This window comes from Daktulosphaira vitifoliae, unplaced genomic scaffold (genome assembly GCF_025091365.1).
Source record: "Daktulosphaira vitifoliae isolate Bord-2020 unplaced genomic scaffold, ASM2509136v1 Scaffold_4, whole genome shotgun sequence".
Taxonomy (NCBI): domain Eukaryota; kingdom Metazoa; phylum Arthropoda; class Insecta; order Hemiptera; family Phylloxeridae; genus Daktulosphaira; species Daktulosphaira vitifoliae.
The window spans coordinates 34,924,938-34,945,090 of NW_026099575.1; the positions used below are offsets into that span (position 1 = coordinate 34,924,938).

The 20,153-nt window shown below is 25.8% G+C and overlaps 2 protein-coding genes across 6 annotated transcripts; one reads left to right on the forward strand and one right to left on the reverse strand.

The window, feature by feature from the left end:
* The first annotated feature begins 1,817 nt into the window (after positions 1-1,817).
* LOC126906172 (facilitated trehalose transporter Tret1-like) lies at positions 1,818-8,744 on the forward strand. Of its 2 annotated transcripts, none has more exons than XM_050686509.1 (4): positions 1,818-2,175; positions 4,446-4,581; positions 4,732-4,917; positions 7,233-8,744. In XM_050686509.1, exons 2-4 carry the CDS (start codon positions 4,464-4,466, stop codon positions 8,252-8,254), a joined length of 1,326 nt encoding a protein of 441 aa, XP_050542466.1. In that variant the 5' UTR covers positions 1,818-2,175; positions 4,446-4,463; the 3' UTR covers positions 8,255-8,744. The 2 variants fall into 2 exon arrangements, with proteins under 2 accessions (XP_050542466.1, XP_050542465.1); XM_050686508.1 differs by lacking the exon at positions 1,818-2,175 and adding an exon at positions 4,212-4,321.
* Positions 8,745-13,729: 4,985 nt separating this feature from the next.
* LOC126906170 (facilitated trehalose transporter Tret1-like) lies at positions 13,730-19,726 on the reverse strand. Of its 4 annotated transcripts, none has more exons than XR_007704200.1 (5): positions 17,506-17,842; positions 17,307-17,442; positions 17,043-17,228; positions 14,335-15,779; positions 13,730-14,263 (listed from the first exon to the last, which is right to left on the reverse strand). XR_007704200.1 is itself a non-coding variant. In XM_050686507.1 (5 exons), exons 2-5 carry the CDS (start codon positions 17,521-17,523, stop codon positions 14,680-14,682), a joined length of 1,440 nt encoding a protein of 479 aa, XP_050542464.1. In that variant the 5' UTR covers positions 17,524-17,775; positions 19,499-19,726; the 3' UTR covers positions 13,730-14,679. The 4 variants fall into 4 exon arrangements, 2 of the variants coding, with proteins under 2 accessions (XP_050542464.1, XP_050542463.1); XR_007704199.1 differs by having other exon boundaries at positions 14,331-15,779; XM_050686507.1 differs by adding an exon at positions 19,499-19,726 and having other exon boundaries at positions 13,730-15,779; positions 17,506-17,775.
* Positions 19,727-20,153: the final 427 nt, after the last annotated feature.

The following is a 20,153-nucleotide window of genomic DNA, read 5'->3' on the forward strand; positions in this document are numbered from 1 at the left end:
AAACATTTTCAATTGATTTTATTTGATTTTTTTACATCTTGTGTTGAGTACCTATCAAACATTGGCTTTTATAATAAAAAGAGTAATCTGAGGTAAAAGTGCGCACTTTTTTCTTCCCGCATATAACGTAGTATATGGTAATTATAAAGAATTTATATTTTTTTTAGCAAGACTAACTATCAAAAAATATAAAACTAAATAATATTAGTGAAATTTGAACTTTATTTGATGAATAATACAATATAAAACAATTATAAAAAACTTGAAGTAAAAATTATTTGATTAATTATTCAAATTCAATAAAATAATGTATAAGCCTGATTTATTCTAAAATTAATGTAAAATATATTATTTTTGAGTTACGTTGGACTTTTACCCCAAATCAACATTTTTCTTAAATTCCATGGTAAAAATAAAACTAGTTTTATTGTTATGTTATTACTCAATATTATTTATAATAATATTTTTGATACCCAACCAATAAAAATTAAAGTCATAAAAAATTGTTATATAAACTTAAAATAGTAATAGTATTCTTAAAGAGTGCAATATAATATAAGAGTATGAAAATATATTAATATTTATACAATGTATTTAATTTTATCCCCATGATTTTTGACTAAAAAATATGTAAAAATGGTCTAAGACTTGATATTCATTAATCATTATTTCATAACTATAAAATTTAATTATTTTATATTGGACTCTTACCTCAGTTTAAACACTAGTTAAAAATAACTTTAAATTACAAAATTATGTAATTATGAAATACTTTTTGGTTTTTTTTAGAAGTGGAAAACTTTTTCTCCCAATTATTAAAAACTATTATTATAGAAAATCAATAATTTTTGATGTTTTTAGTTTCAGATATTTCTCAATTTATAAATATAAACATAATTTTCAATGTCAACATACATATTTTAATAGATTAAATTATAAAGAATCATCCAATTAAGAAAATTACTGGTCGATAATAACTTTTAACACTTAATTCTACAGTTATTAGCATTTTAAAATATTGTCAGGAAATGAGGCACATAATTGAAAGTATTTTATCATTATTCATTTTTTGAGCGCACCACACCTCCTGCCTAAGTATAAAATATTCTTTTAACTTCTAAAATAACAAGTCAACAGATGCTATTAAACACTCATTCTTCTAATTAGATTATTTTTTTAACTAGTTAAATATGTATGTTCATCTTTTTAAGATATAATGGAAAAATCATTGAGTTTCTATACAACACACGTTGCAAAATCTTTAAGTAATTTTGACCATTTTAAAATGAGATGTAGTGAATACATTTTACATCATACGTTGCTATGTGAAATTTTTCGTTATATCGAACTATTTAAAAATCTTCTAGAACTTACTTTATATATTTTTGAAATGATAATAAACCTCAATAAGTCGAAATTTTTTATTTCCCAAACTTATTTCTGTTCCTTTTAATATTTGACATAGCAAGAGTCTACTATAGTTGTATAATATACACTATGGACTGTTTTAGCGATAATTTTTCATTACAAGTCCATCTGAAGCGATTATAATCTTATTGTCCAGTGTTTTCAAACTATAGGTTAATAATAAATACTTTGTAGAAAATTTAATTTTACAGTATGCGGTACACGAACAATTTTATGAAACAATAAATCAACTATTATACAATTTTATAAGGTGTTTATATTTCATGACTTAAAAAACTTTAAAATAAATTAATTAAAGAATATAAAATAAACTTATTAATATGCATAGGATTTTCATATCCATTCGTTATACCAGAAACACCAGATTATTAGATATCTCGCAGTTTGGACCAAGAAGCTCAACTGTCTGAAGATTGGTTCGGTTTCAAATTGCCTATTCCACACGAAGAAGAACCAATTGTACACGTAGAAGGACAGAAAAATGTAAACAAACCATTCTGGAAACGATTAACTAGATCTGCAGAGTGAAAACCGTTGCTGGTGTCATTGGCATTTTTCGTGTGCCAACAAGGATCTGGATTTTACGTGGTTTTGTTCTATTCAGTGGATGTACTCAAGGACTGCCGTGTGCATGTTGACGGTATGAAAGCTAACGTATTCTTGTCCGGCGCTTGAACGACAGCCAGTATCTTCAACTTGTTGCTACAGTCTGTACCAAAAAAAAACTCTCAATCTAATTAGGCTCGGGTATGTGCTATGTTGTGATGTAGTCAACTATTATTAAGCTCTTCTTTGCAATGTAATTAGGAAAAAATGATTAATTCAGTATTTTTCAAAATCAACTACATTTAGCAACACATTCAACAAAAATAAATTTAATTTCTTAAAAAGTGAAAATTTTTTACACAGGAATAAAATTCCCGTCAAAATTTATATTTTTTAAATTAAAATATTTGATGCAGGAAAACTAGTTTCTAGCANGCTCTTCTTTGCAATGTAATTAGGAAAAAATAATTAATTCAGTATTTTTCAAAATCAACTACATTTAGCAACACATTCAACAAAAATAAATTTAATTTCTTAAAAAGTGAAATTTTTTTACACAGGAATAAAATTCCCGTCAAAATTTATATTTTTTAAATTAAAATATTTGATGCAGGAAAACTAGTTTCTAGCATTTATTTTATTATTAGAAGTTACACGTACAAAACATGATATAATGGTTCATATGAACAAATTTATATACAGAGTGATTTTTTTATCATAACCCACTCTATTACTTACAGAATAATAATAATTAAAAATTTTTTTTTTATTATTATCTTTAGTTACACATTATTCTTGAATTATTAACTNATTTTTTTTTATTATAATCTTTAGTTACACATTATTCTTGAATTATTAACTATGTAATACTTTTTAAGTTCATCCCTTATGCCTGGAAAGGGTGTCAACTTTGTTTTTTTAAATGGTAACACATATTTTTAATTTAATAAAATGTTTGAGTTTTTAATTCAATAGTAAATGGCATTTGAATTTTTAATAAAACTTAATTTGTTTATTAGATATAAACATTTAAAGTTTCAAATTTTTGAGTTAATATATAGGTATAATACACAAGGGATTACAAATACAGGTAGCTAATTGGTTTTTTATGATATTGCTATCACAGTCACGGATTATTAATTATCAATTATGACTATCAATAGATATACTTTTTATATTGTCAGTTAGTGTATTTATAAACTCACAACAATGTACCTTACTATCATTGATAATAACAATGCTGTGTACCTGCTAATATCGATGTCATAAAAAATCAATTAGCTACCTGTATTTGTAATCCCTTGTGTATTATACCTATATATTAACTCAAAAATTTGAAACTTTAAATGATTATATCTAATAAACAAATTAAGTTTTATTAAAAATTCAAATGCCATTTACTATTGAATTAAAAACTCAAACATTTTATTAAATTAAAAATANAAATGCCATTTATTATTGAATTAAAAACTCAAACATTTTATTAAATTAAAAATATGTGTTACCATTTAAAAAAACAAAGTTGACACCCTTACCAGGCATAAGGGATGAACTTAAAAAGTATTACATAGTTAATAATTCAAGAATAATATGTAACTAAAGATAATAATAAAAAAAAAATTTTTAATTATTATTATTCTGTAAGTAATAGAGTGGGTTATGATAAAAAAATCACTCCGTATATGTGCATATATATTAGTGTTTACAAAAATGTCAATATTAAAATAACTCTAAATCGTTGCAATAATTTAAAGAAACGGAAATATAACATTCTAAAATTAGATTTATTTCGTAAAATTTATGATGGAACTTAATATTTCCGTTTAACTTTAAAATAAAATTATTTACCCGTCAATTAATACTCAAATATAGTTGCTCGTTTGCGACACATAAATTTATTGACTTCTATACTGATAGTAATCAGATTTATGAATCGTAGAAGTACGTCAAACTAGAAATCTATGGTTATTATTTTTTTAACTTTATACGCATAATGGTGTTAAAATTCGTCGTTTGTCGCAAATGTTAATTCCCCTGAAAGTAGTTGAAAAAAAATATATCTATAAAAATTACATGAATGGAACTGTTAATCTCGACTTATACATACGTTCTTGATTACCTTTAACGCAAGGTTTATGATAAGACATTTATTACAGTAGTTATTATTATTATTAAAAAATAACAATTATAGCTTGACAGATTAATTCTTATCGTGAATTTTACTATTAAAAAGGGATGTCCACTATCGATAAGCAAATTTATTTTACGGTAGCTTCATTGTGACAAGTCTATACACGTGTCACAAAAAATGTTTTTCAACAAGACTTTTTGTATTTTTATGAAAGTGGTGCGTTTATTTATTATTTCTCTAATCAATTTATATTGATTGTATCTTGTAGTTAAAACATTTTTGTTAATTATTATTTAATAATTGTTCGTGTTATTTTTATAGTTATTATTTATTTTTTCAGTTTTTCACTAGCAGCGTTATGGCTTACCAACAAGTCGTCGTTGGTGGAGCCATTGGATTTTCAGCTATACTTTTGGCACAACTCCGGTATCCTCAGTCGCCCATAAAAATAAACAGTGATGAAGCTTCGTGGATAGGTATGTACAATTAAATTTAGCATTTATAAGTAATTTTTTTTTTTTTACAAATTTCATGACAGAAATTACTTTTTTCTTATTTCAAATACTACTTATTTTTATCTTTATGATAATTTCATTTTATCACATGATCTTATTTTTTCATTTCAGCTAGTCTGACTACATTGCCTTGTCCTATAGGTTCTCTGATTATCGGATATCTCACCGATACGATAGGCAGAAAAAACGCTTTACAGTTTTCATACATACCGTTGATCCTTAGCATGACCGTTCTTTGCTTTGCAAATTCATTGACAGCAATATACGCTGCTAGAATTCTCGCAGGTTTGTCTCTCGGTGAGTAAATTTATTTTTTTTTTCCGGTTACCATTGATACAAATGTAGACTTCATTTCAAAATGTATATACAGACTTGAATGAAAATTTTATTATAAAATATATTACTAGAAATAAATAATGATTATATATTTCTCTGTAGTTTAAACAATTATATTTTTGTCAAATAAAAACATTAATGATAGTAAAGTATTAGAAAACAAGAGGATAAATAAAATCTAGTTAAACTATCTATGTATCATTATAGTTTTATTTATATAAAAATAATTTTTCCATTTTTTTAGGCTATAATTAGTTTTAAGATTTTGAGCTTCATTCTTTATACCCATAGACAGGAATACTAGAACATTTCTAATATCACCCAAATTAATTTTACTAAAAATTAAATTTACTAAATCGCTCAATTTTTAATGAATAATTAATACGGATATTAGTAATGGATAAGTTTATGTTTCTATAAATGTATAATTTTTTTTGGTATACTTTTTATTAAGAATTTTCTTTAGATGGGCGCCATTCGACCAGTTTTACTTTGTAAAAGAAATATATTAAATGTTTAATTTTTGGGAGCGATTTTCGAAAGTTAAGTGAGAGATTACAATTATAATATATAAAATCAATAACGTTCTATGCACCAAAAAAAAAATTTTTTGAGTAATTCATCATTTTTTAAAATTTGAAGAAACTTCTAATAAATATATTAAGCCTTCAAATAACTTATACTTATTTTTTTCTACTCATCGAAAAAAATTACATCTTACTATTCCCTTTATTTATTTATACATTTTTTTTGTTTATTTTTCATTTAAAATATTACATTCTTCCTTTTATATCCCCCTTTTCCCTCCTTAGGCACTTTTCTGGGACTAATTCAATTTTTTATTTTTTGGTACATAGTAAGTTTTAGTTTTTTGAGTCCTCATTTATACATTTAATTGGAGGATGGACTAAAAAAAAAATGTTAAATAGTTGTTAACTATTACTTTTTTAATATAATACTATAATTTTTGTAAGTTTGTGAGAGGATTAAACATAATTTTTATCTGTGGATTATGATAAAAATAAAGTGTGCTTAAATCTTAATTTTTTTTTTTTCATCAATAAACTTTTACACGTAAAAGTTGTGTACATACACTATACATGTACGTACATATATAATAAACTCATCACAGTGAGGACAAGTATAGATGAAATCTAACAGTAATAAACATTTTCATAAAAAACCCTTCGATACAAATATAAAGATAATCTTTCATTTTTAGAAGGGAAAATTAAATCATTACAAAATATATATGAACTCCTATTTCCTTATTTATATCCCGATTACAAGTTGTATGGTTTATAAGTATAATATTATACTATTTAACTGTTTAGTTAAAATTAAGATAGTAAATCATTTCTGACATAATTAATGATATTACAATAATATTCCTTCAAAATTAAAAATTCTTTATAAAAATATTGAAGAAAATGAAAATGATAAAATACTACATTTTTATACACCACAAAATCTATTTTTATTTTGGATGAAAATTCTATAGAAATATTTTTTATGACCTGTTCAGCTGTTAAATGGAAAAAATAAAAAATAATTTAATAATTAATATAAATCTATAAATATATGAGNTAATAAACTCATCACAGTGAGGACAAGTATAGATGAAATCTAACAGTAATAAACATTTTCATAAAAAACCCTTCGATACAAATATAAAGATAATCTTTCATTTTTAGAAGGGAAAATTAAATCATTACAAAATATATATGAACTCCTATTTCCTTATTTATATCCCGATTACAAGTTGTATGGTTTATAAGTATAATATTATACTATTTAACTGTTTAGTTAAAATTAAGATAGTAAATCATTTCTGACATAATTAATGATATTACAATAATATTCCTTCAAAATTAAAAATTCTTTATAAAAATATTGAAGAAAATGAAAATGATAAAATACTACATTTTTATACACCACAAAATCTATTTTTATTTTGGATGAAAATTCTATAGAAATATTTTTTATGACCTGTTCAGCTGTTAAATGGAAAAAATAAAAAATAATTTAATAATTAATATAAATCTATAAATATATGAGTTCATAGACATGAAATAATACAGAAATAATTAATTATAGAAAAGTTTTAATGAAGCAAAATTATTTTTCATAATCATATACAATTATCAGTCTTTCGAACTTATCAGGTTGATGAAAATAAGCGGAATAATATAAAATTAAACTCTCTTTGCAAAATAATGATAATTTTAATAAAAAAAAATTTTTTTGATGTAATAATTTCGTTTTTTATTTTTCAGGCACAGGAGGTCCGATATATGCTTACATAGCTGAAACAAGCCCTACTAAATGGCGTCCATTGTTTTCATCACTATTTTCTTTTTATGTCGGTTTGGGTATGACTTTGGCAGCAATACTTGGCATATTCTTCCATTGGCAGATGATCGCCGGTATCTTTAGCATTCTGAGTGTAATTGGTCTCATCATGCCATTCGCCATACCAGAAACATCAGCTTACTTAAAATCTCGCGGTTTGGACAAAGAAGCTCAACTTTCTGAAGATTGGTTCGGTTTCAAATTGCCTTTTCCACACGAAGAAGAACCAATTATACCCGTAGAAGAGCAGAAAAATGTAAACAAACCATTCTGGAAACGATTAACTAGATCTGCAGTGTGGAAACCGTTGCTGGTGTCATTGGCATTTTTCGTGTGCCAACAAGGATCTGGATTTTACGTGGTTTTGTTCTATTCAGTGGATGTACTCAAGGACTGCCGCGTGCCTGTTGACGGTATGACAGCTAACGTATTCTTATCCGGCGCTCGAACGGCAGGCAGTATCTTCAACTTAATGCTACAATCTGTACCAAAAAAAACACTCACAATCTTATCAGGCTCGGGTATGTGCTTGATGTTGTCAACTATTCTCATTTACTTACACGTGTTCACTGACATGGTCGACCCTCCCTATTCCGGACTTCTTATTTACGCATTTGTGTTGTATGTATTCTTTGCCATGTTTGCCGTGTTGCCACTACCATGGAGCATTTGTGGTGAAATATTCCCCATGTCAGTCAAGGGTACCATGACTGGATTACTGTACTCGATTGGTTATGAGCTCATGTTTTTTAGTATTAAAGTGTATCCATCTTTGGTAGCCATGATGGGCATTGAATGGGTCTGGACAATTTTTACTGGTTTTTGTTTGGCAACCGCATTGTTTGGAGCTTTCATCCTACCCGAAACTACTGGCAAGTCTCTAGAGGAAATCCTAGACAACTTTAAATGCCAACCTAAAAGTGCAAAGAAACCGTTGCCAATTTAACACAATATTCCTCTATTCTTTTCTACTCCAATTCACTGGGTGCACAAACAAAATCTCGAATTATACTTGGAATGATATCAATCTTCATGTTTTGGACAAATGGCGGGTCAATCTAGTCATTGTGTAAATAAAAAAACCCGGTTCATTATGATCATGAGGTGCTATTTGAATTTGTATAATATACAATGTATATATATATGTATATATTTTATTTGTTTGGAATCACTTCAAAGTTAAATTTAAATAAATATGGTAATTTCATATTTTTTGAAGATAAATTTTATGCCACTAAGTATTCATATTTTTAGTTTAAAATAACTATAAATAAAATTTTTTGAAAAAAAATTGTAATTAATGATTGTTTCATTATGATTCTTAAAACAATTAATGATTATAAAACATATATATTTATACTGTGATAATTTTATGTTAATTTGTGAATATTAATGATAAATTATATAAATAAAACATCTTCTTGATTAATATTAAATTATAGAATTAAATACATTATATAATCGCTTCAATTAATAAAATAATAATAAATTCCAACGAAACTGAAGTGACTGAGGATATCGAAAAATGTATAATAGTACTCATACCAAAAAAAGCGTAGTTGGATAATTGTAAAGAGCGTAGTGTCGTAACATAAAACAACCTATAATAAGTTAGTGGTAGTGTAGATACGAATATGATTATAATTCTGCTGCCTGGATATTCACGTACGTGTGATCGTACAGCTATCACGAAGCTCAGCTGACACTCCGGGTCGGTTGTGGGTGTTGTAAGGCCGTTGTTATAGAAATTGAATAAAAGTAACATTTAGGTATGAAGTTTAGATGAAATGCAAGACATATTTGTAAGATTCCAACCTGAAATGTAGAGGACGAAAATTGGTAAGTGAAAAGGAAGAACAAAGACGTGACTTTTTCACAATAAGCTGGATAGTATCTACCGAGTACTGAGACTTATAAATTATACAAAGCATAAGGACCTTTAGGTTTAAATAATAATTTGGATAATTGCTAATTTTGCAATAATTATTTTTTATTGTCAATTTATCAATCGCTAGTAGCGGATACGCTGTCTCTTTTTTATTATAATAATTTAATACTTTAATGGTAACGTGACCCATTACAATAGAAATAATAGAAATAATTTTCTGTCACTGAATGCAATAGTGTAACTAACTGTCAATCATCTTTTTGGCGGTGTTGGTGCTATATAAATGTAGCGCTATTTTCTTACAGGTTCTGCAGCCATATTATTTATGCAGTAGAGTCTTCTTAGAGTTGGTGGTTCTTGATGGCACTGTGTCAACGATTTCAAGCTCATTTATACAGAATATCATATATTTTCATAGGGGATCAGCAAATCACAGAATACATATCCCCGTATAATAGTCCTTTCCTTCATTTTATATAATATATAAAATTATATGATATTATCATGTATTTTCATAATCATTTTTATCTCATAATTACTTATTAATTACAATTTAATAATTAATATCTAATAAACTATACATTTTCAATAGTATATGCCCCATTTTATGTAGTTTTATATAGATTTACTCTTAATCCCCCATACTTGTGTTACCAACTGTACTAGCTAAGAAAAAAAGAGATCCCTTCCCTAATACTCTTAACTTTTGACCATGTTATGGGAAGTGGGGCATATGCCTTTCACCATATCCTACTGACTCGCACACCTTCTATTTTACACACCTAGGGCTGGGTAAGTTGCTTGGATTATCCCGGAGGGTCCTAGCTCATATATTACATCCCTACTTTCTTGATTTATCAGCTAATAATTATTTTTTAGGATCATCCCTTAGAACATGTAGAGGTTTCAACTTAATGTTTTTAAATGGTAACATACATATTTAATTAATTTATAAAATAGGAAATAATCTAATTAAGAAAATGACTGATCGATAACAATTTTTGGACTAATATTTCAGAAGTTATGATTGAAAGTGAAGAGTAGGTGCTTCTATTTTATCACTAGTCACTCTCTGTCCGTATTCCTTAACTCGCCTGGGTATAAAAATGAGAATAACATCCAAATTACTGCTCTAAAAGTTGTTTTTCGATCAGTCATTTTCTTTATTAAATAGTTTTCTATTTTAGGGGTGGCTGAGGGGAACTACGGCCATCTTAGCAAAAATTGTTATATCTCTGGTTCTAAGACTCTAAATGTTATTCTATTACAATAAATGGATGCATAAACATACTGATTGCATCATGTCAAAGTCTCAGATTTTTAAAATAATAATGTTAAAAATGCTGAAAAGAGCTGGAGTTGCAACCATAAAAAAAACTGCTATATGAATTTGATAAAAATGAAATAGCAATAAAAAATAGGAGATATTCAAAAAGAGTCCAAAATAAAGAAAGGTGTTAGGCAGGGATGTACATTATGACCTTTCATATTTAATACTTACATTCAAGAGGCCATAGACATTACAAGAGAGAGGACTTAGCTAGGAATAAAGGTAAATGGTCACAGAATAGACATACTCAGATTCGCGGACGACATTGCAATAATAGCGAAAATGAAAAAGATCTATAAATTATTTTAGGAACATTATAACTGATGATGGGAAAAGATTTACATATGAAAATAAACTCAAAGAAGACGAAAGCCCTACTATGTAGTATAGACAATAACATAACAACAAGATTAAAATTAAAGACGATGTATCTTTAGAACAAGTAAGAATTTCATATATTTGGGTAGCACTATAAGCTCAGATGGAAGATGCAAAAAGGAAATTATAAAGAGCTATATAATATGCCAAGCTAAGATGGCATTTAATAAGAAAAGAAGTCTTTTTACTTCAAAAATCATTGACCTTAATATTAAAAAGAATATACCAAAAACGTACATCTGGAGCATCATGTTATATGGATGCGAAACGTGGACTATTGTAAGAGAAGAAATGAGAAGAATAGAGGCATTCGAAATGTGGTACTATAGGGGGATGCAAAAAATAATTTGGACTGATTGAATTACTAATGAAGAAGTTTTAGAAAGGATATCTGAGAGGAAATTAATATGGAAGAGTATACAGAAAAAGCTAAATGAATTAATAGATCATACATTAAGGTACGCCGTGTTGCTATTATTAATCTTAGAAGCAATAATCGATGGAAAAAATCACAGAGGAAGACGAAGATTGCAATACCTAAGCCAGATCATAGAAGATCAACGATGTAAGTTCATATCAAGAGATGAAAAGGAAGGCTAGTGATAGAGAAACATGGAAGTTGCTGCAAACCAATTATTAGATTGAATAATGCAGAAAAAAAAAAAAAAAAATTTGAAATTTACTTCCATTTTAATCCATTTTAAGATTACTGAAAGTAATCAGTTTATATTTATCTATATATTTTTTTTATTAAGAATAATATCAATCTGTAGACTTTAAAATTGTAATAACTTATTGTGTTAAGAATTATAATTTAGCTGTACTACGAAAGAAGGTATCTAGTGACAGTATTTTACTCACTATTTAAATTGTTTATAATAAGAGAAAAAAATTTCAGAACGTTTAATGTGAGTTAAATCCTCCTTTACAAACCAATGCACTGGTAAATTTTTAATTTAAATTTAAGAATTTGAATTTTTAAGATAATTTAAACATAAATTTTAATATAAAATAAATATTGTCACGTTATTTTGGACCAAAAAATCATAACAATTTATTTAAAGATGAATTCAATTATTAACTAAAACAAATCCATCAATGATTCGATTTAAAAAGATGCCCATCACAAACATATCACAATGTAGCCGATTATTAAAAAAATAGAAATTAATTGTATTAATTATGCAATAAACATTTTAATGACTAAAGAAACTTATAGTATAATGTTCGTAACATCAACTATCCGAAAATAATAATATTTATTGACTTATTTTTCTTATAAATATACATTGTTACATTTGGTAAAAATGAATAAACGAGTTGTACTAAGCCATAATAAAAGTGAGACTATATTTAGCTTCGGTGCAAAACTGAGAAGGTATTAATTTTACCATGATTTTTTTTTTGTGTCTGTTACCACTTTTTCTTAACTCTCACTGGACCGATTTCTTTCAACGATACGTCAAAAGATCACTAATCGTATTTAGTCAAAAATATTAACCTCAAAAATTGAAAAAATTTCCCTCGTTCCCCATAAATGGGGGAAACCTTCAAAAAAATTGCTCATTTTCAAAATTTTTTTACTTAAAACTGCCATAACATTTTTAAAATTGACCAAATCAATATAATTTTTTTTTATAGATGCATGATGTCTTTATCTATCATTTGGTATATTCTTTTATAAATCTGACCGTTTAACTGCCTGCAGGGGGGGATTCAAAATGACAACTTTTTCACAAAAAATACACTTTTTCAACTTAACTTTTGAAAGTGTCCTGGAAAGTCTGACACTTTTATATACATCTTAAATTAAAGCTAATGTAATGTACTTTTTTATACAAAAAAAAAATTTCGGACTTTATTTTGTCTTTATGGTGAAAATCGTTAGCCATTTTCAATGCTATTTTTGTATGAAAATTCTCGATTTTTTATTTTACATTTTTAACTTTATAATGCTATTACTTATTGAAAAGTGTATGGATCAACACAATTTTTTTATGTAAAATTTTATTTATGTCCCTTTTTCATTCGACATACTTTATCTTTATCAGGATATAAATAAGGAAATAGCAGATCTCATATTGCTTTTGAAATAATCCATCATTTTTTTAAAATTAAACACTATCTAATAATTTGCATAGAAGCGTATTTTATCATAGTGATTTTAATCACTTTTAGATATCATTATACTTGATCCAACTATGCCACGCCACCACTGTGCCGCGACTCACTGTGCTGGGTTTTTTTTTGTTTTTTTTTTTATGTACAGATTATTTAATTGGAATTAAAATAATCCATAATGAATATTAGGATATTATTTACCTATTATCATATTATTTAATGATTTGTATTTCTTTTTTTTTTTTTTGTAATATTAATTGTTTTTGAGAATATTGTTTAAAAAAGGCGATTTGCACAAATCAAAGAATGTAATATTTTTATAAATAGATACGCTTCTTAAATTTTTTGACTGATATTTGAATGTTCGTAGAATTTTCAATGAACGAAATTCATAGGGATAGTTTTCATTTAATTTCTTTCAAAATAGTTTAGTTTCATAAATATCACCAACTTAAACAAATATAAATAAATACAATTTTTATAACTTTAAGGAGAGTTACAATAACTTTTCACTTACAATATGTGATAATCAGGTAAATAAACAATATGTTTTATACGTTGTTTTTTTATTATAAGTATAATTTTTCTCTTACAAAAATCAAAATTGATTAATAAAAAATAATTCATTATTTTTGTTAAAAAATTAATCGTATTTTTCTATTAAAAAAAATTGCTATACTTAAACTATAAAAAACACAAAGAACGGTAAAAAAAATAATTTTATAATTAAGCATTAAATATATGATTTAATAAGTAAAAATAAAAAAAAATATTTTAATGTTAAATTGTTAGAAATGAATACAGTGTGTTTCTAAAGCTTCATACTATTACGAACTGATATAGCTCAGCAATAGTTAATACCAGTTTAACGAATCATAAATTTATGGAAAGATTAATAAGTAAAGTTTATTTTATGTAGCTGATAAATACTGTAATGATTATTGAACTGCTGTTTGTTTGTTTGATATGGCGACTCTGCCACAGAAAGTGTTTAACGTGCTCTGTTTTAGTCAGTGCAAATCAGTAATAACTGTTCAACGTTATTTGAGAAGAATTTATGGAACTTAAGTCCAACTTCTTAAAGCATTCTATGTTGGCATCAAACGTTTCAAGAAATTGGTTATTTTTGTGCAAAGAAACGCTCAGGTCGATCTTGTTTCTCTGACGAAAACATCAAGCATGTTCGACTCAGTTTCACTAGTAAACCAGAAATGTTTACACTACGTGCAAGCCTGGAACTAGACACAGTGTGTAATTACTTTTTATGGGACTTTTTAAATGATAAAGTTTATGTACAACCATTACCTACAGACTTGAAAGAGCTCAAAACCAGAATTAAAGATGCTGTGAATACTGTGATACAGGATATAATCAGCAACGTTTGGGAGGAATTCGAATACCGTACATGTTATAACGTTGGTCATATTGAATTTATATAAGTTGTAATAAAACTAAATAAAACTAGATTATTTTGAGAATATTTTGAACTTCATTTCACCTTTATAACTTCATTTTTAAAATAAATAAAAATGTTGAAATCCTGTGACGTCTTTTGGGTCAAGAATTATACTAAACACTTTGATCGTCATATTTAAAACTAAAAAGTTGCTTAAATAATTTTATTAATCAGTTTAATGAATTATGCTTCTATAAACTAATTTTTTATAATTATTTCTTCACTAATTGAATAAAGGTTATCTTTTCTTAAACACATTTCAGATTGCTGTAGATATTCATTTTTTGTTCGTTTTGACTTGGTAAAATTATTTAGAATTTCTTCTTTAGTTTTGTTTACAGTTTCAGGCATTAAAAATATACCAAATAATGAAGCAAATGCTGAAAACCCGAAGAAAACCCATAAAACAGAAAGAAATCCGAACTGTTTAACTGCTGCAGGAAATATTTTAACACCGCTAAATAACATGACATAGGCTAGAGAATACATTATACCAGTCATAACTCCATTAACATGAGGTGGAAATACTTCAGCACAAAATGACCATGGCAAATATCCCAATCCAATGGCAGAAAATATCGTAAATGCGGCTAGACAAATAAAAGTTAGCCAAGGTAAAGGGTTAGTGGAATCATCCTGAAGAACTCCATTAATATCGTACAATTTTAAGTATATAGCAACTAAGGCTAATGAAATAGACATTCCAGTAGCTGAAATAAATGTTAAAATTTTTCTTTTCATGTTACGAAGAATAAACGATGTCACCACCGATGTAATCATTCGGCAAATGGCTATTAAGACAGTCATTTTGAAAGGATCGATAGGTATTTTTAGATATTTAGTAAAGTCGGTTAAATAACTCCATATGATAAAAATTCCAGAGTTTGTTTGTACAAAGAAAAATAAAAACGTCAATAAAGTGGGTATCCATACAGAACGACTTAAAAACGTTCTAAAAGTTATCCTTAATTTTCCATTTGTTTCAGAATATTTTTTAACTTCCACAAATATTGGACTAGATCCAAACCATTTGTAAACATTAGTAGCTTCTTCATGTCGACGATTTTGGTTTAACCAAACAGGTGATTCAGGTAAAAATATCATCAATATTATAAGACCAGCAATATTTAAAATTGCTAATATACCTGAAGATATTTGCCATGTCGTCATTTTTGCCATCGCAATACATAATAACATACCAACTGAAGTTAAAACTGCAGGAAAAGATAAGAAAAAAGCGCGATACGTAGGTGGACTTGTTTCACATATGTATACATTCATTGCTGCTGAACCACCACCTAAATGCATAAAATAATCCAATATTAAAATGAAACTCAAACAATAAAAATAATTTATTTATTTAAAAATAATAATAATAAGCAATGGAAAATGTATACATTTAACGTTAAAAAAAAATATCTTTTTTTTTTAATTACATTTTTTACAAAGACTTAATTAAGAAAATGCTTTAAGTTATAAATTAATGTAAAAAAATCAAATCCCATTATTAAAATATTTTTGTAATTTTTCTATGTTGAAATATAATTAAAACGAATTAATATAAAAGTTCAAAGAGCATATTATGCAAAGTGAGAAATTAAATTAGATAATATTAAAATTATTATCATTAAAAGATTCTACACGAATGTACAAGAAAGTAGTTTGAGAATATTTCTAGGAATGAAGTTATTATTAACAATAAAAGTCAGTGTTTCCTAAATATGTGGGCACTACATTCTCATTAAAATTTTTCATGTCTGTTTATTTTAATTAAAATATTACATATTGAAAACAAGTTGTTTTAAGAAAATTATTTCTGGTATAATTTAGAATAATATATTTATTGATTTACCAGTTGTTACTTAATTTTTTATTTATCCTTTATACCTAATCACTATTCAACTTAATTTTTTCAAATAGTAACATACATAGTTTGAACTTATAAAGTAGAAAATAATGTAATTAAAAAAATGACTGGTCGATAACAACTTTTGAACAAGTATTTCAGAAGTTATTAACAAATTATAGTACTGATTGGAGGTGAGACAAAGATGCTTCTATTTTTATCATTAGACTATTTTCGGTCTACCTTCTTATCAATCTAGTTGATATAGTATGAAGTATAGTAATATAGTATAGTAGTATGAAAATGACCAGTCATTTTTTTAATTACATTTTTTCTATTTTTTAAGCTAATTAATTATGTATATAAATTTATTTCAATAAATATGCACTCCTATAGGATATAAGGGATGAATTTCAAACAATTCTAAAAATTTGAATTATTAAAAAATATATATCTTAAGTATAAAACACGAATTTTTTATTTAANAACAATTCTAAAAATTTGAATTATTAAAAAATATATATCTTAAGTATAAAACACGAATTTTTTATTTAATTAAAATATTTCTAAACATTATTATTAGTTAAATTTCGACACTTCAGTATTTTTCTGGTAAATTAAAGTTATTAATTATTTTATTAACAATTTTTCTAGTTATTTTTTTAAAGTAAATAAAATTATTTACAAAATTTTATTAAATTTATGGAGTATTTACCGACAGATAATCCAACAATAGCTCGACTTATATAAATGTGAACAATCGATTTAGCCATAAACATTCCAATATAACTAATTATTAAAGGCAAATAAACTAGTTCCATACATATTTTACGACCATATTTGTCCATTATCACTCCAAACACTAGATTACCAACAGGTGTCAACATATACAGCAGACTAGCTAAAATTATTGGAATTATTTTAAACCATAATTAATAAAATATACAGCGAATTATTATAAAATAATCTTATTGAATACCAATCCACGAAGCCTCTTCGTCATTCACTTGAATACTAGATTCAGGTGACCGCATAAGAGGTAACATAACACCAGAAAATCCAACAGCTGTGGCAGTCAAAAAAATTTGATAGTACATGATACTGTACATACAGCCCTTAATTGAAAATTAAAATCGTAATTTCAGTTTATATTAAATAAATTAAAACAAACTACTTACCAACTTAAAGTAACCCATTTGTTTGCTAATTATTATCGATCCAGTCAGAAAGAAATTATATTAGAATTTTGTAAATAATATTTTATTCTACAAATTATTTAACGCCATTTTATTTGATGTTTTTAATTATTAAAAATCATATTATAGTAATTTTTGTTAAAATTAAAAAATAACATTGCTGTCAATTGGTTAATTTCTGAAATGCGTGACTATTCATTAAAACGTCTTTACACGTGATCCCATCACAATACACTGTAATCTACAATCGATCTATAGGATAATATACACTTGAAATATTATAATTGCAAAAACAAATATTTTATCGCTTTTTAAAAATCTATAACAGGAAAAAAAATTATGAATATGTATGAAGTGTTGAATCGTCTTATGATAAAAAAACAATAATTATTTACATTGTGAATAGTTAAGGCTTTGTTACAATGCTTTATCAAAAAGATAAAATACTGTTTAGTTACTAGTTTAATACTTTATTATATGGATACTAGACTAAAAATATACTACATACAAATACATACACGCATACATAGAATAACGTAAAACTTTAATATGACCCTTGAATTATAAAATTATATTGCATATATTAAAAAAAATTTTAACTAGTAATTAAGATTCAATGATCAACATAATTGTAGTGTAAACAGTGCAAAGCATTACCCCAAGCACGTTAGACCGGTCGTTTAATTGAATGACCGGTCTATGAATTACTAAATTATCTAATCCGTCACATATGTTCTTCCTTTCATGATTATATTTATTTTATTTTAATACACAAGCTAAAATAATAATGAAATTACATGGAAATATAATGAAATAGTGATACTGAGTAAGACATATAATAACCAACATCTTAAGGAATATATTTAAATTTATATTAGTAAATTTATTGTTACAATGGTAGAATATTTCTCACAAAATTATAATGAGTTACTTATGCAGGATGATCCTTCCATTAATTATTTTTATTAGTTGGTAAAGCTTGAACACAAAAATTGGAACGAAAAAACACAGCAAAATAAAATTGATACCTTCTTAGCTCTAATTGAAGAATAAAATTTATTTGTCTCTATAATTTCTAACTATTTAATTTTTATACACTTAAATATGATTATGTACAAAAGGAATTAAGTAATCTTAATTCTACACGGTAAAAAAAAATTTATTTGGAAAATAGTTAAAAATAATATAGTTGGGATAACTTTAATAAAGTATTCATAACTATCTTAGTTGTTAATTCTAACAGGTATTATTAAAAAACTATTAAATCAGTTCAGTAGAGGAATATGGTAATTACCACTAATTTATTCGGATACAGCAATATAAGGTTTACATAACATAATCTATAATCTAGAAACCTTGGTAACAACCATACAAAATAGTTCATACTACCATAATGTAATGGTAAACTATACACTTTTTCAGTAAAAACAACAGAAGGCCATTTAAAATGAGGAAAATAGCGTTGAACAAGAGTTATCGTGTTTAGACACTGTTATAATTTACTATCTGGATGTACGTACTAAAACGCGCGCTATTCGATTATCATTATGGAATTTCTAGTGACTGCAGATTAAAAGAAAAATTGACAAATTAGCTTTTTTGACTTAAAATTAATTAATAATTATTGTCAAAGATACAATAAATAAAGTTTAACGGAAAATAAGATTAGGTTAACTTACAATTAATGTTAGTATGGCCTGCTGAACAAGAATTAAAAGAAAAATGTTAAATTATATTGATAATATAACTCTGTTATTTAAATATTGGGTAAATCATAATCAAATTAGACTTATATTTATTAATTAATAATCCACAATCAAAAAAGTAATTAAATAGATATTAGATCCGTGTTGTTTTAACCGATCTATCACAATAAAAATATCGTTTTTATTATAGTAAATAAAAATGTTTGCAGTTGATAATGAATTTGGCATTTAAAAATTTATCAAACAAGTTCTATAATAATTAAACTTACTAATATTAATCGATCGATTTTCCTTAAAATTTCTTTGTTTGTGTAATTTAAAAACTAATTTTAAATAATAATAATTATTTTTCAGTACTCATAATTATGCAGAAGTGCTCGTTCATGGCTACAACTAAATCTAAATAAAAATACATGTTTAGTTAATGACTACGACAATTAATTAATATAAACATTGCAAAAAATAAAAACTTAGGCAAATAAAATTTTGGTAGCTAAATCGATTAAAAATATCACAAGTTAAGTTGGTAGATACTACAATTGACTAGAATAAATTTGCTAATTAGTATCAACGTATTACAATGAACATATTTTTATTAGATAATTAGTAGCTTAAAAAATAGCAATTAGTGTAACAACAAGTACACTAATCAATTAAAATAATTTGTACATTGTCAATAACAGACAATACATTACGATTCTCAATAATGTATTATTGAAAATGTTCTTGAAAACAAAATTGAATAAGTGTGGTATCAAAAAATAAATTAATAAAGAACTTTAAAAGATGAATAACTCTAAAATGTTCATTCATTGATGACGTTATCTAACCTATAAAAATCTTCAACTTATAAAATTACTGAATCATAAATGATGAGACAAAAGTTTTGTATATTATGCTAAAATCAAATTCTATGATCACCCC